Below are 26,855 nucleotides of genomic sequence, written 5' to 3'. Positions count from 1 at the left end.
AATCTAATCACCGGCCAGATGGGAAGTACGACGGGGCAGGAACAGATCCCTCCCTGGAATCCGGTCCTAGGGCAGCTCAGGTGTCCAGAGCTCATCTGAGATGAGGAGAGCACCCCTCCTACGGTCACGGTGTCTGCGGCACCCATTAGAAAGTATCTGAAAAGAACCTTCTGTCTGGCTTGACTGGAAAAGTTATAACTGGGCAGGTGAAGGAAACAAGCAAACAAACGGAAAACCTGTTGACATAACAGTAAGTAGCGTTACATTCTGAAACCACCCCGCAGCCCTCCCAGACTCCCTCCCACCCAGCAGCAACAAGTGATAAAAAATAGAAGCACCTACAGTAAGCCTAACACGAGCACAAGCTCAGAGAATCTGGGAATATCCACTTAACTTACAAGGGTCCCTCGATTACCAAAGGACATAAATCCCATGAGGTCTCTTCTTCAGATAATGTGGCCAAGAAGCTGTGATGCCCACAGAACGATAAAAACTATGTATTAAACACAACAAACTTCCAATGGGAAAGGCTGGCTGCTGTAATGCATTTCTTTCTCTATTTGTGCAAGAAAGAGTTATTCAAACATTCTAACAACCCTCCTTCAAAGGGCTCTCTACAAAGAACGCCTAACAACACACAGGATTTCCTCCTGAACGTTCCCAGGACAACTTGGTTGCTTTTTCCTGCTCGTCAGATGAAGAGACTGCGGCTCTAGATTTTATGCATAGAAACTACATTCAAACCAAAACTCAGTGGTTCAGCATATTTTCTGCATGCAGTTAGGACATGAAAATATTTGTTTCTAATGAACCCCTCGGAGTCTTGAAGACATAACAGGAGGAAATGTATGGCAGAGAACGGTTTTCTTCTTGTACTAAACCGGGATCAACTACCTGCATGGTACCGGAATGCCCACCCCACAGACAAGACCCCCTCTGGGTTTTCAGCGGCACAGAAGAGGCGAGTGGCAGGGAGAGAACGGTGAGCCGACTTACGTGTGTTCTCCCTCGGGCAGCGAGGCCGTGAGCAGCAGCGAGCCGGGGAGCCTCCGGCGGAAGGCCAGGCACGGAGCTGAGGGCCAAGTGGCAGCCAGATGCCAAGTAGGCGGCCCTGCTGCGAACCAGGGGCGGGGCTGGGGCGGAGGGGAAGGAAGCGGAAGAACTTACTCAGTTAGCAGCTGGTGCAGTTGGTGATACCCCCGCTCCAGGGCCAGGCTCACAGGTGTCGCCCCTTCCTGGTTGTGGATGCTGAGGGCCCCGCGGCCACCTGGCTTCTGCAGCAAGACCCACGTGAGCCTCAGCAGGCCCAGCCGCACGGCAAAGTGCACCAACGTCTCCCGGGGGGCGCCGTCTGCGCGTGGGGGGGGAACAAGAGTCAGCAGGGGAAATGTGAAAACACAAAGCAACCGACAAGAAAGACGAGCGGTGTGAACACCACCATCTCCGAGGGCCTAGGACCCTCCAGTCAAACCATAGCATACATGTGTCATCGTGGGCAGGTACGGCCAGCTCGCAAGGGCAGACGGAGCGAGGCTGGAAAACTATGACAGGCAAAGTCTCCAAAGAACCAGGCCATTTCTATGTTCTCATTGAACACATTTGGGCAATTTATATGGATAAGTTCACACGTGTGGTTTCTTCCCTTAAACGAGGGGGTGGGGGAAAGAGAAAGGGCCGCCTCACAACGCGGGGGCCCAAGGGCAGAACGGTTGTTGGGCTTAGGTGGATGTACCGACAGGTATAGTTACTTAAACACCCAGACAGGAGCTGGCTAGTTAAACACTAAAAACAGGTTCTGCTTGTTAAGTACACACAGGTCTTTTTATTCCCCTACATTAAGGGCAAATCAAATTGCAGACACTGCCAGCTTTGTTGTGTTACGTTTAATGAAAGAAAGAAATGCATCTCCAGGCACATCTCAGACAACGTGCTAGTAAGTTCCGAGAGAAAAACATGCGCGTGGGCTTCCTGCACTTGAAGAAGGCTCCTCTTCGGTACAGTGAGTCACGTCAAAGGTGGGAGAATGAGGAAGGGCTGTGGAGTCTGACAAGTCCAGGTTCAAACGTGGCCATCTGCCATCTGTGCGACTGGGTCTCATCCATGTAACCTGAGCTTCATCCCTGCACCCCCGGGGGGATAGGGGCGCCCTCACCTGGCCTCCAGGGTGGCTATAACCGAAGGACGGCCGCAGAGGAATGCGGGATAGAGGCTGGGCGTAGCAATTACTAGTGCCAGGGTCCTTCCCTTCCCCCGCTCTCTCCTCCTAGACTTCAGGTTATGTTCCGGGTTCACTCACATGATACTCCTTCACTCCTCAGGCCGCCTCCTGTGCACAGCCCGAGGAGAGCTCCGGCCACTGCCCTGCGGGCTGAGCGATGCTCACCTCCAGTGGACACCACTCGGGCCCTGGATGTGAATGGCGCCCAGCTGCACCTGCCTTCTGCTCATTTTCCACGGCTTCCTCAGGTCTCAACTTCTCCACAGGCCTGCATTCCTAGACTCTTTGGACCCCGGTGTTTTCTCCTGACCCTGAAGACCTCCATGCTCCTTATGTGAAGAACACTTAAGAATGAACTGTCTTTGAGGCACCTGGGTTAAGTGTTGACTTTGGCTCAGGTCATGGTCTCGCAATCCGTGTCCGTGGGTTCGAGCCCCGTGTCAGGCTCTGCGCTGACAGCTCAGAGCCTGGAGCCTGCTTCGGATTCTGTATCTCTCTCTCTCTCTGGCCCTCCCCTGCTTTTGCTCTCTCTCTCTCTCCCCTCTCTCCCATATATGAACATTTTTAACAAATTTTTTAATTAAAAAAAAGAATGAACAATCTTTGAACCTGCGATTTTACACTGAACCTCTCTGGTTTCCAACATCACGTGTGTTAGTCGAGTCTCCCTACTGCGAAGGTAAATTTTCTTAAATGCAAAAGCTATCTTTCAGATCTCACGATTTTCCTACAGAACTACACAAACTCAGGAATGTACAGGGTGCTCAGCAGAGGCACGCAGCTGGAAAATGTTCACCACCCTGGAAGAAGCACTGCGTGCGCAGGTAATAATCCACACCTGAGAGCAGGTGAGAGGCCCAGACACAAGGGCAAAAAGAACCTTCACAGAAGCTCAAATATCACCACCTAAGTTGTGCCTCACGGCGGTTCACAAGCCCTCTGCTATCCTGGTCCAAACCACAGAGCTAACGAGGCACCCACCAGGAACGAGGGGACTTTGTAGAGACTGGTTCACCCGGCCTTGCTGGGTGACACCTCCTCAGGGCAGCTTTCTCTACCCTCACCCTTTCTGGTGGCAGATTTGCGGAGTCAGCTCAGTATCTCCGAGTCCCAACAACAAAGCCATGCACCCGCTCCAGCACCTATGTCCTCCTGGATCCCATTCTAGGGTCCTAAGGCAGGCGCCACGTGTACCGGTAGGTCGCCCCTCCCTGCCATCAGCAGGTGATGAGAAGTGTACCACGTGATCAGGACCCTCGAGGTGCTGTGCTCTGGGCTAAGTACGTTGTGTTTCAATGCTTCTCAACCTCACAATCACCCCGTGAGGTCTCGCTATCCTCAGTTAACAGACAAAAACAGATTAATAACTTGCCCACAAGACTCAGCAAGATCTGAAAACCCTTCTGCTATATTCTGTCTCCGTTAGTCCACCCTCTTTTTGTAAAACTCCAGCAATCATGCAAGCGAGCTAATGGTGCGGTTTACAAAGCACCTTTTCGTGTTTTCCTCCAAAAGATAAAAGTGTTTACCCAATTATCTTTCGTTAGTTTTCTTTCCTTTCGTCTAAGCTTCAACTCCATAGTGTCTACAATTTAGGGTCGATCTCTATACTATTCTGTAATTTTTGCCTCTCATGCTCCTTTGTCCTTGCCCTCTGTATTCTGAGAGTTACTCAACTTTGGTTTTCAGATCACTAACTGCATTTCCTGTGATGTCAATGGAGTCCTTTGTCCCCAGTCGGAATTTAATTATGCTATGGGATTCTGGATGTCCCTGCTTCTTTTCAACCAACTCCCTTTTCCGTCTTTGCCCTCACTGTGATGGCTTTTTGCAGATGTAATTAAAGCCCCTAATCAGTTGATTTAATAAGGAAGATTATCCTGGATAATCTGGGTCGGTCTAACTGAATCAGCTAGAAGGCTTTAAAAGCAGGGCAGAGGTTCCCCCTGGAGGTCAGCCTCGGCCTGTGCTCGCGGGGTTCCGTCCTGCTCTGATCTCCCCTTCCGGATTCACTGATGACGACAGCTTTGGCTCATCAGTGGGTCTGAGTTTGCCCAAGATCTTCTCCTCTCTTCCTGCCCTACGAATCCCAGGCTTGCTTAACGGGCCCCCACAATCATGTAAGCTTTGCCCTGCAATAACTGTAGATTTCTCCCACCGGTTCCGATTTTGCGGTGGAACCCTGATTGAGGGGCTTCCGGCCTAGTAGATACTCTGAACTTCTTTTCCTCCGTGCTGCTTCCTTCTCTAATTTCATAATAGCTCTGCCCTCTTTGAGCTTTTAAAGGACAAATAGGAACTCTCTTCTAAATTTTCCTTTGGCTTCTTGAAGAAAATTATACTCCAGGAGTCTTCCGTCTGAATACTCACGATGCTTCTCCGGTTCCTTTAGGCTGTTAATTTACTTCATACACCAGCTGGCTGGCTTTCCCTTTTAACCGTGCTCCGCTGGAAAAATCTCTATGGAGGTCCAGCTGTACCCACAGAGAAGGCAGTAGAAAATGTCTTCAGGCCCTCTTGCTACGTACTTGTATTTGCTGGATTCACCCCTCATGCCATTCCCTCTGATCTGCAGAGAAAGCCAACGCGCCTAGTAGCCGTTCAGCCACGGTGAGTTCGCAGACGGCTGCGACTTGTGCACATGGCCAGAGTTTGCGACGAAGCAAAGTGTTCAAGTGTTCTAGATTCTGGGAACAATACAGCAAAGACCACATATATTTTTCCTTCCCCATCGATCCACCCGAAGGCCCTACTCACAGTACTCTCGGAATCTGTATCTCTGGGAACCCCGATCCCCATTCTTTCCACTGTTCGGTGCCGCCCCTTCGGTAAAGTGCAGCAGCACGCAGGGACTGGAGCTCCGCACTCCACGGAGGCCAGAGTGAGAGACGGGCTTTTCCAAAAGCGACACCTGTAACCCTGTCACTGAATCAAGGTTTCAGAGGCAACAAAACCGTTGGAGCTAAAAGCCCCTCCACAAGGAGCTGCCTATCCTGGAGCTACGTGAAGGCTGAGGTGCTGGTACCACCACCAGATGTGGAGAGTGGAGAACGCCCTGGCTGGCGCTGCACGGTTTTTTAAACCTGTCTCCTCCTCCTCTCCATCCAGATTCCCACCCACAGAGATGATCAGATCTTTTCATTTAGTGATACAGTCCTGTGACAAAATAAGAAGGAAGCTTTCCCCCTGGACGGTTCTCCTCCCCTTCTTCAGAGCTGGTCTTCAGCGGGCCCGCCCTGTGCTGCCAGGGGGTCAGGCTGAAGGCAGGCTGGGAGGGTCGGCCGGGTGAAAACCACCTCAATTCACCACGCCCGTTAACCGCCAGGCACTGAAGAGCTGAGACAGGAAGTGAGACTTGGTAACTCAGAGGGAAGATCTCCTGACCCCACCATTCCCCACCCCACCCCCCAAATGCATCCTTGTTACATGCGTTTAAGGCAGAGCTAAGGCCAGAAGGACAGTGTGAAAGCTGCTGTGCGTAACCAGGGACGGGGGCACGAAAATGCACAAACTCCCCCACGCTCAAGCTTGAAGGGGAGATGAACTTTAGACATCAGTAAAAGCAGGGGCACCTGGGTGGCTCAGTCAGTTAAGCGTCTGTCTCTTGACTTCGGCTGAGGTCATGATCTCACAGTTTGTGGGTTCGAGCCCTCTATCGCGCTCTGTGCAGAGAGTGCAGAGCCTGCTTCAGATTCCCTCTCTCTCTCTCCCTCTCTCTCTCTCTCTCTGCCCTTTCCCTGCTAATACTCTCTCTCAAAATAAATTAAAAAAAAAAGTAAAGGCAAAACAAAGCCTCATTCTCCTTCAAAGAACCTTTCTTTCTAGCACTGTCCCGTTGTGGCCTCAGATAGGTCACGTTATTGTGCCCTACGGGGTCCATCAATGCTCTGTCTCTAAAAGGTTACCAGATATTGGTCACACTATATTCAACACGCACAGCTTACAAACCAATACACACTCTCCCTGTGTTTTTCTCCATTTTACATATAAAGAAACTGGGAGGCAGAGACGAAGTACTTTGCAGGAACCCCTGCAGTGAAGCCAGGCTATAAACAAATGGGAGTCCACTGCCTCTGCTCGTCCCATTTTATAGGACCAGGTCTAAACCAAGAGTTCTCAACGTCATGTTCATGCCTGCTGTGGAGGGAGGCCGAGAAGCCCTGAAATACTATGTCAACTGTTTCAGGTGCATGTCTAAATGCACTTCTTCCTGAGGAGAAACCCAAGCTATTTTCAAAGGAGTCACGGACCCGAGAAAAGCTAAGCAGCACTGCAACTCAACAAGGAGCAGAAGGGTATCTCACCTGACCACGTTGTTCAAACACCAGGCTGAACCACCTGTAGATACCCCAGCTTGCAACCGCAAGGAGTCCTGTTATGTAACAAGGTGCCCTATTTATCTGTCTTATTCTCCCAGGCGACAAGCCGGCTTCGCACCTTCTTCCTTTAAGTACCTTTGCAATTCACTCATGTGAGCAGAATGTTCCTTTACATCCGTCCCTCAGCAGCAAGCAAGCACCTGTTAACTGATGCTATGTGGCCCTTAGAGCACCCAGTGTTTGTAGATTTGAATCCACAATGAGTTGAACTTCAGCTGCAGAATGTGAATCGAGCACTTGAAATCAGGTTCCTGATCCTAGTTGTTGACTTAAAGGCAGGTCTATCAAGTTCCCTGCATGCATTTCACCTTGCAAAGTATATACCTAACTTGTTCAATTTCCTTTGTTCTTTGAATTATTTGTAACTTACATTTAATAAAATTCACTTTACGGGGGGAGGGGGGGGAGGCATACAATCTTCTGAGTTGGAACACAGGCAGATTCTTATAATCACCACCTCCAAGATATGAAACCATTCCAACAGCCAAAGAATTCCCTCAGGACACTCCTTTGAGGCCACACCTATCCCCACTCCTAGCCCTTAGCAGTTACTGACCTATTCTCTGTGCCTGTAATTTTGCCCTTTTCAGAATATTCTAAAAGTAGAATCACACAGTAAGTAACCTTTGGAAATGGACTGTTTTATTTAGCAAAATACATTCAGGTTGTTGCATGTATCCCCTTTATTATTTTTTTATTGCTGAGCAGCGCTTCACTGTATGGATGTTTCAGTGTTGGTTTATATATTCACCCAACAAGGGAAATCTGGGTTGTTTGAAGTTTTGAGGGATTATAAACAATGCTGCCACAGGCATATCTGTGCAAAGACTTTTTTTTTTTTTTTTTTAGTAAATGTAAGTTTTCATTTCTCTAGGATACGTACCCCACTGTGGAATTACTGGGGCATATAGGAAATGGACATTTAAATTTATAAAAAACCACCAAACTGTTTTCTAGGGTGGCATATCATTTTGCATTCCTACGAGCAATGTATGAGATGGTCTGCACCCTTGCCAGCTTTTTCATTTGCCAGTGTTTTTCGCTTTAATTTCCCAGTATTTTTAATTTTATAATTTCTAATGGGTGTGCAATGGTACCTTATTGTGGTTTTAATGCACTTCCCTAAGTGTTCAAACCTGATTTAGCCTTTGCTAGCCCTGTTGGGCAATTATGTGCAACAGAAACTGAAGAAGCACATGGCAAGTCCACAAAAATATGAAAGCTGGCCAGTTCCCTGTTAGAGACGGGGAAGCTAAGGCCCAGAGAGGGGAAGTGATATGCCTAAAGTTTCAGACCTGTGCTGTTTCTAATTAGTTCTTTAAAGAAAAAAGAATCATGGAAATATGAACAAACTCCAATTCTTGCGCCTTCTTTAAAAAAGATAAAACCAAACCATAAAACCACCATAAGCCCCAGAAACAACTAACGCGATCCCATCCTGATACTGCTCTGCAGATGGCCAAGCAGAACACTCGTTCCCACACCAGCACAGAACAGCAGGGCCGGTGGTCTACAGCCTCAACACGCGCTTTCTGAAAAGGTGCCCGTGCTCCCCGTGATGGCAGATATGCTCATCTTTAGCTCTCAGCAATGCAGAGGTTCCCTGGTCAATATGCTAATTAGAAAAAGAAAAAAGAGGATAAATGCTTTCTTCCTTCATGTGATTTTCGAGTGCACAAGCTTTCTTTCTTGTCTTCCTGAGGCAGGCCTGCTCTGGCAGTATGCGGATAGTGAGCCCCTGCTAGAGGACACCATTCCTGTAGCCGGTCACAGGATGGAAGAGAACGGAAGCTGGCAGAGACCTCTCCAGCATTCTTCTGCGGGACAGAGAACACGCGTGTCTGGCGAGTCTGTGGGAGCAGGCACTGGGTAGGCCCCTGACGCAGGCCGCCACTGGGCGGCTCAGCTCAGGCTCTGCTCACCGGCAGAGAGGGTGACTTCTGGTCTGCTCGCCCTACAGGATACGATAATCAAAGCTGGGTGGCCACTGAGGGGCAGTCCTGTGATTGTCCAGCTCTTTCGGAGAGAAAGTAGAAAGACAGTAAACCCCCCTGGCAGATGTAGCATTGATAAAATCCAAAACAGCTTTCATCAGTAGCAAAGCACACACTGGGATCTCTAGCTCCGTAACTCCTAAACCTCTGCAGCTTGATGTGAACTCAGGAGGGAATGAGGGTGGTGTTTACTAGACCTCAGCATATACTGTTTTGTCTAAATATGTATACAGGGGTGCCTGGGTGGCTGAGTCGGCTAAGTGGCAGACTCTTAGTTTCGGCTCAGGTCATGATCTCGTGGTTCGTGAGTTTGGGCCCCGCACTGGGCTCTGCTGACAGCTCAGAGCCTGGAGCCTGCTTTGGATCCTCCGTCCCCCTCTCTCTGCCCCTCCCCAACTTGCGCGCATGCCCTCTCTCTCTCTCTCAAAAATAAATAAATGTTAAAAAAAAATTTTAAATACATACATACATAAAATCATGACATCTGGCAGATGCCACGTGCCACACAATGATTCTGCAGGGAGACCCCTCTGAGTGAGAGGAACATGCACAGTCACTGCATCAGTGCTGGTTTAAAAAGTGGAGCCGTTCCTTCACTGACCTCTTCTACGGACAGCCAGCAGATAAAATCAATGAAGAGGGAAACTGCTCTGGATAAAGAAGCCCAGCGAGCTCTGGGGCCCCCCTGCCTCAATCCCCCATCTTTTCTTTCCTCCAACTCCATGGAGTCTCTAGAAAATGTCAGAATATAATACTGAAAAGCCTGTGTTTGGTAACTACACACCAAAAGGACGACAACAAGTTATTCTGCCACAGTCCTCATGAAGGATGGGTCACTTTCTCCGCGTGGGAGAACACGCGTGGGCTCCGGACCTGCGGCAAGGGGACGCACGTGCCACCCTCTGCTATAAACGGGAACAGTTCTTTCTCTGCAAGAACAGGTTTATTGGCTCAGCTGGAGGATGGAGAGTAGATGCCCTTGAGGCCACAAGTGCAGGATGTACCCAGCCGCCGTCAAAGGCTTGAGAGCAAGGACTATAGGGAAGCAGCTCCCATGAAAACCTCAGTTTTCAACTGAGGTCTGTGTGTGCTCTTGGTGCGCGTAAGCTCTTACCATGCAGCGTCTGATCCGTCCCTAGCACGTTCCACTCAGCCGGCAGCTTCAGGTGTCTGAATGCCAGGGCGACCTTCTCATCAAGGGAATTCACATCCCCAGACGGGGGTCCTGACCGGTCAAGAAAACGGGTGAAGTTCAGAGCCTGCTGATTGCCAGCGCTGGTGGCCAGGAACTGGGCTGCATCGTACGCCTCATCCTGGACAAACCGGAAGTCCTGCTCAGCCACCACGAACACGGGAAGGCCGTCCTTGGAAGCACAGAGCTGCACCCTCACGGTCTCACAGCAGTCATGACCTGAAGAAAACACGTGCAGCAGAGAAGACAGTGTCAGAGCCTGCCCGCTGCCAGAAAGACACCGCTGGGTCCCCTCTGCTCTGCACAAGACCCAAGTTCTCCTTCCTAAAAGAAACGCCCCCTTCCTCCCAGCTCTGACAGCTCTCCTCCAAACTTCTGTCCGCTCCAGCTCCATGTGTGAACTGTTATTTGCAACTATCAGTTAGTTTCCTCACCACCAGCAAACAGCTCTGTCCCCCAGGTGTACCCCCTGGAGCGTAATGCTGGGCACAGAACAGTCACTGAGGATCTCCTGAATTATGTCCTGAATTCTGGCTGATCAACTTGAACAGAGGAAAGAACGAAAGCTCAAGGATCTTATAAGGCCAAGCCAGTCTGCTACCAATGGAATGCAAGTAGATGTGGAACCCCAACAGAGAGAAGGCCACACAGGAGGTTAGATGGGAGGAACTTTCTGGATTCCCCAGCACTTGCCCTATTACCATCACGCCACAATCGATCAAATGATGGAGCACTCTGAAGAGTACAAAACGACTTGATCTCATTTCACTATTATCAACAACTCAAAACCTGCAAAATAACTTCTGCTCTCAGATACACTCTTCCCTGTACTGTAATGACATCAACCAAATCGCCTGGTTCATTCAAGGATGATGCAATGCTGTGGCCAGAAGCCCAGCTCAGGGCAAGAAGCACGCCAGAGACTGGTGCCCACCGTCCAGACGGCCTGACCTCATGAGTGGCCACAGTCACACCACCCCAGAGGGCTCCGCTCCAGCACGATCAGAGAGGTTTGAAGACACGGTTTCTGTGGGCAAGGCCCTCTTGGAGAATCAGACTCTCTGCTAGACTTTTAGCCTCACAAAATTAAGTATGTACGATACGCAGAATATAATCATTGAAACACACTGTTTTCCCTCAATGTCCAAACACTGATCTCCACTGGCAAGAAGTACGCTAACATTATCATTCTTCTTCCCTAAAATGTCTTTCTGATGAGAAAAACGGAAAGGACAATGGAGTCAGGTATTTCTGCTACATGCGTGATGCCACTTTGTGCTTCTCCTTATTAACCACAGGCACCTGCACACCCATGGTGTCCCTGCAGCCTCTCGCACACACTGCTTTTCCACAGTGGGTGCGGGGCCAAGGGAAGCCCTCCACACGGTCCACAGATCTGACTTTCCACACAGTGGCCACGGGCCAGGAGAGGCTTCAGACATGCACAGATCAAAGCTTTCTGCTGCTTTTGAAAGAGAGAACAGTCAGAGTGCCCGGGTGGCTCAGTCGGTTAAACATCCAACTTCGGCTCAGGTCATGATCTCACAGGTCATGAGTTCAGGCCCCATGCTGGGCTCTGTGCTGACAGCTCAGAGCCTGGAGCCTGCTTCAGATTCTGTGTCTCCCTCTCTCTGACCTTCCCCCATCCACGCTCTGTCTCTCTCTCTCTTTCAAAAATAAACAAGCATTAAAGAGAGTTAAAGAGAGAGAGAAAAAAAAAACAGTAATTGTTTTTCCCATATGAACAAGAATAATAAGTAAATTGACTTTCCACATACTACTTCCCAGAGGCCACCTTAAGCCCTTTACCCTCATCACTAAAGAAATCTCTCACTGCTCTGTACTTTTAGGGCGGTAACAAGTTTTACGAACCAAGTAAGTACCTACTATATGCCAGGTACCCGACATGGCATTTTCTCTATGTGACAAGTATATGGGGTATATAGTGTCCTCATGTGACAAATGACAAAAAAGACTTCAAGAAGCAATCTGCCCAAGGTCACACAGATATTAAGAAGCAGGATCCATTATTCAAATTCAAATCTGATGCCCAGGGACGTGGCCTACTGTATTATGATGCAAGAGTTTGTCCTTGCCTGCAAGGAGCCTGATGCTTGAATGACAGGCCTGGATGACGGCAAAGCAAGAACAGGAAGCTCCTGAGCCACGGAGATGAGTGTTCATACAAACACAGAACTCCACCAGCACACCTGCTGAATTCCTTCTAGGAAGGCCGTAGGAAACGGGAGCGCCATCTGCCTGGGGTGCGTGCATGTGTGTGTGCACATGCGTGATTGTGTGGACACCCACGTGTGTATTTCAATACATATGCTGAATTTATACTTTCAACATATGAAATGAAAATGAGAAAAAAGCCTTTCTTTGAAGGGCAGCCAGTCTAATAATATAAAACAACAATGTCAACAGAAACAAGTCCGCTGGTTCAGGTAGGAAGGCGGTTTGGGTATCTTTCTGGCAGAGCGGCTCTTCCAAACGGTTCTAGCGCATCTAGCAGCAGCTGGCTATGCATCGAGCCCAGGGCACTGTGGTTCCGACGTAGACACGAGTACGGTGAGGGTGCCGGCCCCTCCCAAGGCGTGCGGTCTGCAAGGGGAATCACACCTGTGGCGGGGAACTGCAAAGGGAGTCAGGAGGGGACAGGTTCTAGAAGACACTCGCATAGTGCAACTGATGGGGAGAGAAGCGACACGTTTCACGGGTGGGCAAGAGCAGGAAGACTTCAGGGAGGAGGCGGCTGCTCAGAAGGACCTTTTGGACAGGCACCCAGCTCCCAGCTCTGCAAGCCCAGGAGAGCCCTCGGCACTCAAATGCACGGTGCCCATCTTCTCTTACCTAAAGACACTTCCAGAATACTTGCTATGTGCCTGGCTCTATTCTCTGTGCTTTCCAAGTAACGGTTCATGTACTCCTCACAGCAACCCTATGTGGTAGATACTATTACACCCATTGACCAGATGCACAAACCAAGGCACAAAAACATTAAGTAATTTGGCCAAGGTTATAAAGCTCCTCAAGTGGCAGAATTGGAATTTGAGCCCATTTTCCGGGTCTACAGTCTGCCCTTTCTCCCAAGATTTATTGGTACAAGACAATTTGGAGAGTACCGTGAAGGATCAGCAGGAAGGAAATAGAAACACCGTGCTCCAATCCTGGCTGTGACACTCTTAAGCTGGGTCACCTCTGATCACCTCTACTTCTCCGGACCTCAACTTCGTCATTTACAGCATGAGGGCGTGGCCCCTGCAGGCCCCAAGGCTCTCCCAGAGGTAAAAGCCTGTGCACATCACCAGGAGGAAGGTACACAGGGAGAGAAACTTATCTAGAGATTCCAAGGAGAGAAAAGAGTTTGAAAAACATAAAAATGGAAGCAGAAGGGAAGTACAAGGAATGGAAATTACAGTTTCGAGAGGACATTAACTTGATCACATCTGGATGCTCAGTGACAGCATAGACATGGGTTCAAACCTACTCTCCTGACTTCTTAGCTACGTGGCCTGAGGTAAATGACAGCATCTTTAATGCTATTAAATCTAGACAGTCTCCCGGTCACCTGGGTGGCTCAGTGCCCAACCCTTAATTTTGGCTCAGGTCATGATCTCACAGTTGAGATCGAGCCCTGTGTCAGGCTCTGTGTGGAGTATGGAGTCTGTTTGGGATTCTCTTTCTCCTTCTCTCTCTCTGCCCCTCCCCTGTGCATGCACGCACATGCTCTCTCTCTCTCTCTCTCTCTGCCCCTTCCCTGTGCATGCATGCACATGCTCTCTCTCTCTCTCTCTCAAAATAAATCAATAAACATTAAAAATCTAGACAGTCGCTTAGTCTTATAAACAAAGAGCTATAATTTAGAAGAGTCTTCTCAAATTCTTCAGTACCATAACCCAAAAATGACATCATACCTAGCCTAGATTCATTTCCAATTAAATAAGACAGACAGATGTAACACTGTGTATTTCAGTCAAAAGAATCACTTTCAAGTAAGAACAGTGCAGTTCTAATTCATGGAACCTCACTAATAATTATACAATTTTTGACTTATCCAGGGTTAAGCTCATTTATATACTCCTCACAGCCCCTTAAGGTACAGATGAACAAATGTCAATAAACATGAAAATCACAATTTCAAAGTTCAATGATGAAAATGTGAATAATTTGGGATCCAAACTGAATTCTGCCCTCAAAACTTAAACTTGCTTAGAAGAGATCTTATACTACCTTAATATACACTGCCCCTACCCAGATGAACAATCCTTATTCGTTTTTACTGGTTTCCTTCCTCAAGCCTGTGCCAAGATTGAAATCCAAGCTTGAACCAGAAAGGGAGTTACCATGCCTCTGATGCTAAATACCCATTCAAGGTACAATGCCTCTGATGCTAAATAGCGTCCACCAGCCTACAATCCGTCCAGATGGAGAGTTCACGCCATGTCCCAGGTCTTCAACTACACACACACACACACACACACACACAAAGGGGTTTGCATGCGCACAGAAAAGCCATGGGGAGAAGCAAGAACCTTACTCAAAACTGCAGAGAGCACAAGGGCAAAGTGCGTGGGCATCTAACTGGAATTTTGCTAAACCGCTGGTTTACTCAGCTGGTGTGGGCTGGGGAGACCCAGAAGGTGGTTCAGTTGTGTGGGTGTGTGTGTGTGTGCGCGCACGCACACGCACACACGCACGCACATGCACACATGCACACACACTGTTTACTGGCAATTTTCTGCTGCTTTAGAAGAAATATGTTGGAAGGCGGTGGGTGGATAAACCCCTGGCAGCTCTGCGTGTACACATTTTTGTGTAAAATAAAACTGTGTATCTGAGGAGGCAGAGCGTCAGAAAAGGCCACAAAACAGAAACCCAGGAGCAGCTATCCGATTGTTCGCTTGACATTTTTCCTTCAGACATGAACTCACAGTCTGAAGAGGACTATGAATCACCCTACTTAAAATGTGCCATAAATCTGCAATGTTTGGTATGATGATAGGCTTCTTTTTCAAGGAGTGAAAAAGAGGAATGGAGGGCCGAGGGTGTCCTGGGCGGCCTTTATGAATAACCTTGAGGACACTGGGACAGCTCCTACCACTCAGAAACAAGTGTCTCAGCCTATCGTCTGGAGTCCAACGCCCAGGGCTGGCAGGCTACTCTCACTCGTTCGTGCTTCCTCTTGTGCTCAAGTGGTTCTTAAGATTTTTTTTTTAAGTTTATTTATTTTTATTTTGAGAGACACACAGAGAGAGAGAGGGAAAACGAGAGCAGGAGAGGGGCAGAGAGAGGGGGGAAAGAGAGAATCTCAAGCAGGCTCCGTGCTGTCAGTGCAGAGCCTGATGTGGGGCTTGAACCCATGAACCGTGAGATCATGACCTGACCTGAAATAAAGAATGGGATGCTTAACTGACTGAGCCACCCAGGTGCCCATCTCAAGATTATTTTTTTAAAAACCCAACATGTTAAAAAACCAAAGGTTAGTTAACCTGGGTGACTCAGTAGGTTGAGTGTCCGACTTTGGCTTAGGTCATGATGGTTCGTGAGTTCGAGCCCTGCACCAGGCTGTCTGCTGTCAGCTCAGAGCCTGCTTCAGATCTTCTGCACTGCCTCCCGCCACTCACTTATGTTCTCTCTCTCTCAAAAATAAACAAACATTCAAAAAAATCCAACAAAGTTTATATAACACGGATCCAGTAATAAGACAAAGCCCACTGCATACACACACAGAAAATGTCTTATTGCCATAAATTAGCTCTAGAGACACAACTATCTGAGGGGCCTTTGTCCCTATAAAGTGCAGAGCATTAACAACGCCCGCACCTATACTGAAAAGACACAGGGATGGGAAACCACTTTCAATTTGATATAATCGTCACGATTTAACTTGTTTTAAAATAAAAACAGAAGCTGCGGCAGAAAGACGCGTAGTGGGGTTTTCAGCCACTGCCATGATGGTTTTTTTTTCCTTCCACTCAATTTCCTGGTAACAAAGAAGGAAGATAAGAATCATGAGTCTTTTTAAAAAAGGAAGTTCTGACAAATTTACTAACCTTCTCCTGAAGAAAGCAGGCCCACAGAATTTAAAGAGGGGAAGAAGAACGACAAACCGGTAAAGAACCATGGCCTGGGCTTCAATTCCATTTCTAATATGGCCTTCTGAATCTACCCCACAATCAGGTCCCATTCTTTTACGACAGAAAACGTAGGGGTGGGGAGCAGGGGGGTCAGCTCCCGGAGGTGTGAACCAGTGGCCTGGAAGGATGCTGGCGACTAGCCTCGGGGTCAGTCAGGTGTGCCTGTCACCCTCCGCTGCAGGCACACTAGGTCACCCTGAACTAGTCACTCCACCCTGAAGCCCAGCACCGCCGACCTTCTGGATTGTTCAGAAAAACATTAGAGATGGCCTCACACAAGGCACCTGTCCCGAGACAGGCAGGAAAAACTGGTAGTTATTGTTATTTTTTTTAGCTGTCAAAAATGTTCCTGTTTAGGTCACCCAGGAAAGAGAGTCCCCATACTCCAGCAAGAGCCGTGGCAAGACCAAGTAAAGTTTCGGAACTAAAACTGCCTCTGACACCGCAGAACTGAAAAGACGGAAGAAGAGAGAAGGCAGAATAAAGAAAAGCACGGTAAGTAAGGAGCATTAGCATTAACTGCTAAAGCTCCTCTTACAAGCACCTCATTCCAACCTTTTCTAAGCCGGCAGCTCGGGAGGTGTATGTGCTCCTGAGGTCAGAGAGCCTGCCTGCAGCCTCCTTATCACTGTATCACCCGTTCCCATGGAAACGAAACATTGCTGTAGATAAACAGTGCTGCTGAAGCATGACCCAAGAATTACTTCATTTCCTCTTAAGCTAAAAGTGGCCCCCATCCCATCCGGGCCTTCTCTTTTGAGGATGAAACAATTGGGACTCTGTTTTACCAACCATCCCACAAGGAACCCTGAAGTGCTTGCTGGACCGGCCAAGCCCAGTCCCACCCAGAGCACGTTCTGCACTCTTAAGAGAACGGCTGTGTTAAGCAGTCAATGGTGGGAAGATAGAAGAATATTTTACTATTTCAGTTTGGGGTCAAGGTATTTAAGAAGTGGCTACACAGGGTTAAAGGAAATGTTCAGTCTTCAGGATTATGTGGAACAAGTAGGCAGCTACAGCTAGTTTTGGGTAGTCTAGTGGCAGATGTGCAAACTGGTGTAAGTATTTTAGCAGAGCAGGGAAAAAAGAGGCAGGGATTTCGTCATGTACACTTCTGGGGGGAAAGGCACGGATTAATGCTAAAATCATAATCTACCATCTCCTAGCCTATTACCCTAAGACAGTGTTTTATTTATTGTCACGCCCTCCCCCAAGCCTTTGTAGACATTTTTCTCTATTTAGCTCCCCATCTAATGGAACTTTAATGCAATAAATACATCATATATTTGTACATATGTATCTGTGCTTACACAAAAGAGTAAGATTTTTTTTGCCCTCCAGGAGCCAACCTTCACCACCTCAGCAGGGACATTGCCTCCACTGTAATGCATGTGGGCTCAGATTCTAGTCCTGTGTCCACAGCTCCAGGGTGATAAAATACACAACTTCCACATAAGCATCACAACTGGGACAGGAGACAACAGAGATTTTTTTTCCTGGTAGATATGTTTGTTTTTCCAGGATAGCAACTATATATACTGGACCAGCACTGGGACAGTAATTTTAAGTTTTTTAAAATCTACAAGTGTACCTCTCTAGAGAAAGCCTTATAGCAGGGCTATTTTAGAAGAGAGAGACTGTTAAATCGTGTCAAGTAGAAAGTAACAGATTCCTTGGCCAGAGAGGGAGGGTCCAGCACTCTCCAATTCGGACAGTTTAAAGCCAACAACTTCTTTCCAAAGGTGTAATTTGATTTGGCAACCTTGGACATCAGCTACCAGAGGCAGGTCTTGGTTCACAAGAAGTGAGAGACACATCATGATTTACCTGTAAGACTACTTACTGAGACCTGGGCTAATAATCACTGATTTTTAATGAGCCTGAAAGGAATTCTGATCACAGCAAATAGATTTTTTCCTTTTTATTTTTTAATGACAATTCTACTATAAATATTACTTTCCCTTTGATAAGTGAGAAAAAAATACAAGAGCTGAGTCAAATTTTAGGTCAGTGAATGCTTGTAGATTTCCTGTCTAGTAAGAAACTTTGCCACAAATTCTCAAAGTATATCACAGACATGGTGAAAAAAAGATTTCATTTAATGAGAGACCCTGCACCAAAGCCTTTCAGGAAAATAGTATATACAGCATCCACTAAACATTCTACTTATTTTCCATTCTGAACTCATTGTTTGCTTGGTCTAAATTAACATTTCACTAATAAAATGTACACAATAAGACAATACTCCCTGTCCCTCAAAAATTATCTTCCAAGGATACTCAGATTTCTTTACATTACTTACCAGTCCTGCCTAAGTCTTTTAAAGAAAAACCTCAGCTCCATCTCTAAAGGAAAATCACTATTTAGTTAAGATGGAATTTGGGGCTGGGTTTGTTTCATACAAAGAGAAAAGAATGGATATATTTTATTTCATTTATTACAAAGACAATACCTTTTGTCTTTAGAGATGTATTTCCAGTTCAGGCTATTATTTCAAAGCAAATTATATTCTTAAACCAGAAATTCATATTTTGCATGTAATATTTTATTATAAAGCTTGTTTGCGGGCACCTGGGTGGCTAAGTTGGTTAAGCATCCAACTCTTGGTTTTGACTCAGGTCATGATGTCATGGTTTGTGGAGAGCCTGATCGAGATTCGGAGATTCGCTCTGTGCCACCCGAGCCGGCTTAGGATTCATTCTCTCCCTCTCCCTCTCCCTCCCCCCCCCCCCCCCTCCCCCCCTCCCTCTCTCTCTCTCTCTCTGCCCCTTTCCCACTCACACCTGTTCTCTCTCAGTCTCAAAATAAATTTTAAAACACTTTAAGCTTGTTTGTCTTTGTCTAGTGTTAATTAGCACACAGATGGCTTTATTTTCAAAAGTGAGGACAATATTTTCAAACAGTCTTCAAAACATTTTCATTAAAAATTACTATATATGTTTAAAAACTAAGAGGCTCATTTATAAAGCATTCAAACAATTCAAAGGCAAATAAAGTAGAAACCAAGTCCCCACCTAACTGCCCCCTCAGGTGTTATGACTTTTACTGTACTTTCTTTCTTTATGTAAAAAGGGGAATCATTATGTCTACCGCTTTTTTATGGCAGTAAGGCAAGAAAAGATTACTTTAAAATACCTTTAGAATTTGGACGCCTGGGTGGCTCAGTTGGATGAGCCTCCAACTTCGGCTCAAGTCATGATCCCAGTTTGGGTTTGAGCCCCGTGTCGGGCTCTGTGCTGACAGCTTGGAGCCTGGAGCCCACTTCGGATCCTGTGTCTCCCTCTCCTCCTGCCCCTTCCCTGCTCATGCTCTCTCGCTCTCTCAAAAATAAACATTNCAAGACACAAAGCGCTTTTTCTTCCCAAAGTCCACCAAACTGACAAGGCTAGGGGAGCTGGTCCCACCCGGGAGCAGACCAGGCGCACAGACACACCCCCAGGAGCCGCAGCTGCACATGGACCGCGCGCTGACATGGTGACGGCGAGGCACAAAGCAGGCAGAACTTTCCATGAAGATACCCTTACAAATCAGACGCTGCCCGCAGNGTAAGTGTACTCAGACTCGGTAAATGTACAAAAGGACAACCACATATGGATATGGCTGGAAAAAGGTGACAGAAACACATAAGGAGGTTTAGAACCAAAGGCAAGGGGGCATCTGGATGGCTTAGTCGGTTATGCATCCGACTTTGGCTCAGGCTAGGATCTCATAGCTCGTGGGTTCAAGCCCCGTGATAGACTGTGCTGACAGCTCGGAGCCTGGAATCTGCTTCAGATTCTGTGTTTCCCTTTCTCTCTGCCCCTACCCAACTCCTCCTCTGCCTCTCTCAAAAATAAATAAACATTAAAAATTTTTTTAATAAAAGAAGAGGAACCAAAGGCAAGGGACGAAATGGGAAGCAGAGTTCGGAAAGGAAGGCTGGAAATCTGAGAGGGTGTAGAACGAACTCAGAGCCCGGGCTGTGGTACAAGCACAGTGGGCTTGTGAGGCTAAGGAAAGCGACCGCCCATCCTGACATCAGGGCCTTGTCAAGCAGTGAAGGTGTAAGAGCTGCTGGGCATATCCATCTCCACGGGGCTGCACTTTGTGGCCACTTGTGACTGAGGACCGCAACTAGGACGCAGGCCTACATCCTTGATACCCCTGTCCTTTCTCTTATGGCCACTGGCCTCCTCTTTGTACCTACGGACACTGTCCTACAGGGGCGCGCATGCACAGGCAGGGACTGACAGGCTCTGCTTGCTGAGGACTGTCTCTCCCCATCCCCCACATGTGACAGGTGTTCAGCAAGGGTGATACTGGGTGGCAGCTGGTCCAGAGCAGACCTCAGGTTCCAGATAAGCCTTCCTGACACGATACACATCACAGGAAACAAGATGACTGGAGCTTTAAGTTACAAAGGAGGACACTAGATACGCTTTAGAAATCAGTCTCTGTCCTGAACTCCTTGTTAAATTTCCAGTCCCTAAAAATTTGCAGGGGTTGGGGGGCAGGGGGCAGATATTCATAAGAATTGTCAAGAATCTTTAAATACTCTATTTTTCAAAACCATTGCTGTCAAGGAGAAACATAAATACAGCTTTCAAGCATCATAAACCCTGGTTCTTAACTGTAGTATAATTTCCAGGAGTTGGTGGGTATCAGACACGAGGCTAATTTATATTATATGGCACAGCAATGAAAAACTGGCAATCGGATCCAACACCGGCAAGACTAGACATTAAAAGTGCTTGATAACGTAGTACTTTTTTTACACCATCTATTTCAACACAGTGGAATCAGTGTTCTATAAAAACACTGGGAAAAAGAAACATTTCAAGAAGAAGTAAGTCCACTTTATTCTCTAAAGAACAACAGTTAACATCTTAGGGGTATACCCCTAGATGTGCCATTTTGTATTCTGATGAAGCCTGGTCCATTGTTAACTGTGAAACAAGGTCCATTAAGGAAATGAGCTCATCCCAAAACACACATCAGGGCACCTTCAGGTACTGTGACAGGTCGAGAGCCCGTCATTATTTTTGCAGCTGTTTCTGGTGGAAGTAGCAATGACTCTGTAAAGAATTTATAATAAGTACTTTCCCTTTGAATTCTGTTAAACAGTGATTAAGTACTCATTCTACCATGAATTGTAATTTGGGAAGCTTGGCTTTTATGAAAGATTCTTAGGTCTTTCCCTCCCAGATGCTGAGGGATATGTTACTTATTATGTTTTACCTTTGCTATTGCCACTCTGATATTCAGCATCAAACCTGCAGTCACAATCTCCCACGTGTTTTACTTTCCCCCAAATCTCAATATTCTAATAAATTAATATTTTTGCTGATCCTAATTTTTATCTTTCAACTTATGACACCATTTTATTTTACTAATTTCTAGTGAGGCTCAGATTTTTGTGGAATAAGCAGTATACAAACAAAATGCTTTACTTTAACATGTATTGATTTCTGTCACCCTGACTGGTTCTTCCTCTTACATAACACTAATGAACATGGAGTAAAAGTGCTGGAGAACCAGGAGCGTCTGCATGTCTCTGTCAGTGCAGCGTCCCACTTTGGCTCAGGTTATGATCTCACAGTTCGTGAGTTCGAGCCCCAAATTGGGCTCGCTGCTATCAGCCCGTCAGCATGGATGGAACCTGCTTTGGGTTCTCTGTCCTCCCCCCTCTCTCTGCCCCTCCCCTGCTTGTGCACTCTCAATTAATAAATCAATAAAACATTTTTTAAAAAGTGTACGAGCACCAGCGAAGGCCAGTGAAGATTCCGCCCAATACTTACCAGGAGCAATGGTCTCCAGCGTATCAGCACTGACCTTCCGAGTACTTGTGCAGTGATGGAGGGTGGAACCCGAAAATACCAAGTAAAAAACTACATCATCCTCAACTTTGTCCTCTTCAGCCAGCAACACCGTAACCACACAGTCGCCCTAGGAAAGGAAAGGCAGAGCCAACTTCCATTAGTCAGTTTCCTCCTGGGACTCTATCTTCACAAAACATCAAGTTTGGGAAAAATCAAATGTATCATTTCTAGTCAGGTTATACACACATAAGCACTGCACATTTCCATGCCAGGAAGAACTGTAGGCACTGAGAGCACAAAATGACCTGAAATGAAGATCTCTGTGCTCCTTAAAGCTTCCCTTTCAGTGGAGGTGATCAAAGGAGAAAACTAACAAGGCAACATTTGGGATATTGACTTGATAAGTGGGTATTAAAAACAAAGGAATCCGAAAGGACCCAAAAATAAGGCCAGGAGGATGGAAGAGACATAATAAACAGTTTTGTCCTGTACGTAGTTGTTACTTGCAGCTGGAGCTGAATTCAACACCCCAGCATCACAACCAAGTCCACCCCTCCTCCACCGAGGAGAGTCTCCACTGCGCTGGCCTGGAAGAGTGCAAAGAGCACTCACGTGGGCTCCAGGCAAGTCTGGGTTTAAACCTCACCCACAAAGACTTGACTTAAATCCTCTAAAGCCCCACTTTCCTTGGCCATACAAATGGAGATAATACATTCTCTTCTTCCAGCTAATATATGAAAACTCATGGAATATATTCTGCTCTCAGCCGACGATAATATTCTTAATCTACCTGGATGGGATGGTCACTTTTCTACTGTTTCCTGACCATCTGGAATCCCACCCCTTCTTTACCCACTCCTCCATAAACTCTTGGAATCAGACCAAAAGCTTGCCAATACCTTTGCCCAGGACTCTGCAACTATTGAGAAGGCATCTCTATTGTTTATTCGCGAATATTCTTTCTGGTTTTTACATGCTAATTTTTTAAAATTCTTTTTTTAATGTTTTATTATTTCTGAGAGAGAGTGACAGCGTGAGCAGGGGAGGGTCAGAAAGAGAAGGAGATACAGAATCTGAAACAGGCGCTAGGCTCTGAGTTAGCTGTCAGCACAGAATCTGACGTGGGGCTCGAACCCATCAGCCACAAGATCATGACCTGAGCCGAAGCCGGACACTCAACCAACTAAGCCACCAAGGTGCCCCACATGCTAATTTTTTTAATTGAGGCTACTGTCTAAATTAAATATAATCTATAAAATACAGTCCTAATTACCATCCTCCCAATCATAAACATTATACAATTCGTGCGGTCACCATAAATAAAAGATTGTAAAGCACCAACGTTTAGTATTATCTAAATCTTAATGCACTATGAAAAAAAAGAAAAAAATAATGCGCTATGGAAAAACCAATTTAGAGAAAGCCAGGCTGCAATAGGGGAGAGAATTCTCATCCCCCTGCAATATTTTTTTCTGTTCCATTTGAACACCAGTGAAGTCTATTAGAGAACCATGCCACCCTGTGGCCACCATTTACTAAGCCTGGCAGCCTAATGGAGCAGCAGGCAGAGTTTCTTTAAACACTGAGAACCAGACATCATATGGAACATCAAACTTAGGATCAAGCCTATCAACGTAAATGTTCCAACACGTTGACTCTGGAAAGACAGTTCAAAAATACTTCCCAAAGCCCCAAAGGCCTATCTCTTCACTTATTCCCAGTGCTTTGTGTACATGGTAGGGGCTCAGATCTGTTCAGTGCAATACATAAGAAGTCAGAATGAGCTACAAATGAACTGTGACTTAGTACGTATGAACGCTTAACTGGAAAGTTCTAAAGCACCCTAACACAAGGAACAGCACAGTTGGTACAACAGAATTATCCCTGGCCGCAGTCGCTATTTAGAATAATAATGGGGGCTCATGTGTAAGTCCCTTTCTTGGAAAAAATTTTTGAAAAGCTTAGGCTGGTAAAATTTTAATACCCTTTGGCATGATAAACCACAACCAGTTAAAATGTCTACAGCACATGTGGGAAGAATAAATTTCTCAAGTATTGAAATATCATCATAACCCGGAGAAAACAGTGCAAATGAAAGCTCTTAAGTTTTCATCCTTTAGACCACAGGTTGGCCCACGGGCACAATCCAGTTAGTTCAATGCTTGTTTTCATATGGATTAAAAGCTAAGAAAGGTTTTTACATTTTTAAATGGTCCCAAAAAATCAAAAGAAAAATATCTTTTAACATGTGGAAATTATCTGACGTTCAAATTTGAGTATCCACAGGTAAAGTCTCAGGCCGGGCCACATTTCGGTGCTACAGTGAGCCCCGGACAGTTGAGCAGTCCCCACTGAGACTATACGGCCTGCCAGCCTAAATTATTTACAGTCAACTTTTACAGAAAAAAACCAAACCAAACACCTTTTTTCCACTTAGATACTTAACCTGGAATTCACTTTTATTTATTTATTTTTTTAATGTTTAATTTTGAGACTGTGTGTGTGTACATGCATGTGTGCGCATGAACGGGGGAGGGTCAGAGAGAGAGGGAGACACAGTATCCGAAACAGGCTCCAGGCTCTGAGCTGTCAGCACAGAGCCTGACACGGGGCTTGAACTCACCAACTGTGAGATCATGACCTGAGCCGAAGTAAGACACTTAATCGATTGAGCCACCCAGGTGCCCCTCTAACCTGGAATTCTAAGAATATATCTTCTTTCTCCAGATCAGGGATTTCCACATGAGACCCAGTATCTTGCTAGAAGACTCCGCACCCAAGATATTAAGTGATATCTGGGGCTTATTTTAACAGAGGACAGAGGAGATGGCTAATGGGCAGCTTAAATCCTTTTAACAAAAGCTTCAACATCAACCTCTTTCGCTTCACTTACAAAAGCAAAGAAACTTGAAACTGCTCTCATAGCTTCGATAGTTTTTTTTTTTTAATTTTAAGTCTAACTACCCAAAATACTAAAGAGAAGGGAACACAGAAGCCCCCTGAAACTCAGCTCCCGAAGGCCCCCGAGGGGAAAGCACCTGCCTCCCTGGAGGAGCACCCTCACCCTCACGCGAGCAGCAGTGTCACTGTGCAGTCGGCCCTGTGGCCCGTGCTCACTGCAGCGGTGCCTGGGACCCACAGTGATGCGGACACGACATGCACAATTGGGCTAGTGTGGTGGTGACTGGAAAGTAAGGATGAAAAACAGAGCTAAAAAGAATTTTTGTTGACAGACTATTTTAACCACACCTTCCCTGAGGAACATTCCGGCACATGATTTTGCGGCTCATGGGAAGGACAAGCCCCATGGAATGAACAGATAGGTCAATCTGGCTGCCTGGTTAACACGAATGTCACTCATCTAACCACAACAGCTGAACTTACTAACGAGGGCAATTTTCAAGACCTTGAGTGAAGCCCCAGGAAGAGAGGCACCTCCCTCTCTACTTCTCCTTCAAACTGAACCAAAGAAATAGTGCTCTCCTTACAAGGGTATTTTCCATGCTTCTGTATTAATGGGAAATGTATCCTTGAAGCTGATAGTTTTTTCAGTGCAGACTATGTTTGCTGATAGATGCCAAAAGAACTAATGGAAAAAGACAATCTACACCAGGCCCCGTCTTGTAAGTATAGGTGATCCCCCAAATATGAATGCGCTGTAGTCCTAAATGCCAATCAGTCACTTACTTGCCAAGAAAAATAGAACTTTAAATGGTAGCTGTGGTCTCAAATCTCCCATCTTTAACTCAGATATATAGTAGACATACAGTATTAACAGCACCATAACCACCTTTACGTATTTTTTAATAAGTAACACAAGGGCACCTGGGTGGCTCAGTCAGTTAAGCATCTGACTCATGATTTTGACTCAGGTCATGATCTCACAGTGAGTTCAAGCCCTGTGTTCAGCACAGAGCCTGCCTGGCATTCTCTTTCCCTCTCTCTCTCTGCCCTTCCCCTGCTCACTCACTCTCAAAAGTAAATAAACTTTAAAAAAATAAGTAAAACAAATGTTTTTTTCCCTCACTCAGACTTCAACCTGGGATTCTAGATCAAGGATTCTCTCTCCTTAGGAGACCCATCGTCTTGCTGACAGACTCCCTGCCCCCAAAGTCCTAGTTACACCCAGGCCTTCCTTTCGCTGGGGAAAGTATTTTGATGGCGGAGGGGAGGGGGGATGGCACGGGGAAGGGAAAAGCATCAGAGGGATGGGACAAAGAGAATGACAGTGTGGGGATGGACACGGCCTGGGAAAAGAGGCGACTGCTTGTAAGGAGGACAGTGGAGGGCTGGCTATCAGAGAAAACCTTAGCCAAGCACAAAGCATCCCAGGTCATGGCTAACAATGTGGCCCGAGTTCAGCTCACAAAAGACCAATATGAGTACCCGGGGGGCTCAGCTGATTGAGGGTCTGACTGTTGACACTGGCGCAGGTCGTGATCCGGCGGTCGTGGGATGGAGCCTCCCATCAGGCTTCTCCTTGGGTGTGGTTCCTAGTTGGGATTCTCTCTGTCTCTGTCTGTCTGTCTGTCTCTCTCCCTCCCCCGCCCATTTCTCTCTCCCTCTTTCTCAAAAATAAACATTTTTTAAAAATACATTATCACCAACTTAAGTCGATTGTTTTCTAACTTTCAAATTTGGCATTTAACGTATTAACAGGCCACGGTGGGTAAGAGGATGGTCTCTGGCTGAATCACCGCATGGCACACCAATTTCTAACAGCTTAACCTCTGGGGGGATGTCAGATTCTCCACTGTAAGAGACAACACTCACACTACCCCACAAGGCTGTACGAATTAAATAACTGATAAAGCACCTACAGCAGTTCATGGGACATAACAACATGTTGAACAAATAATAATAAATGTAATGTAGTGTAATATATACATAAAGTATAATGGATGTGACATGTAATGTGGTAACCACAGTTAATACACTGTATTGTGTATTTGAAAGTTGCTAAGAAAGTAAATCCTAAAAGTTCTCATTACCAGAAAAAAAAAATGTGTAACTATGTGTGGTGGTGGATGTTTAACTCATTTTTGTGTTTATTTTGTAATATATACATATATCAAATCATTATGTTGTATACCTGAAACGAATACCATGTTATTTGTCTTTTTTTTTTTTTTTT

General features: G+C 46.4%; 1 protein-coding gene across 1 annotated transcript in view; it reads right to left on the bottom strand.

The window, feature by feature from the left end:
• The window catches only part of AKAP13 (A-kinase anchoring protein 13), a 236,886-nt gene that overhangs the window by 174,827 nt on the left and 35,204 nt on the right, over positions 1–26,855 (bottom strand). The window contains exons 4-6 of the mRNA XM_077774252.1: positions 21,701–21,848; positions 9,706–10,002; positions 1,168–1,351 (exon numbers count right to left, since the gene is read on the bottom strand). Of these exons, the coding sequence (XP_077630378.1) occupies positions 1,168–1,351; positions 9,706–10,002; positions 21,701–21,848 (629 nt within the window). The remainder of the gene's footprint in view (positions 1–1,167; positions 1,352–9,705; positions 10,003–21,700; positions 21,849–26,855) is intronic.

This window comes from Crocuta crocuta, unplaced genomic scaffold (genome assembly GCF_008692635.1).
Source record: "Crocuta crocuta isolate KB4526 unplaced genomic scaffold, BGI_CrCroc_1.0 scaffold7, whole genome shotgun sequence".
Lineage (NCBI taxonomy): Eukaryota > Metazoa > Chordata > Mammalia > Carnivora > Hyaenidae > Crocuta > Crocuta crocuta.
This window is presented reverse-complemented; position numbering and strand designations above follow the sequence as displayed.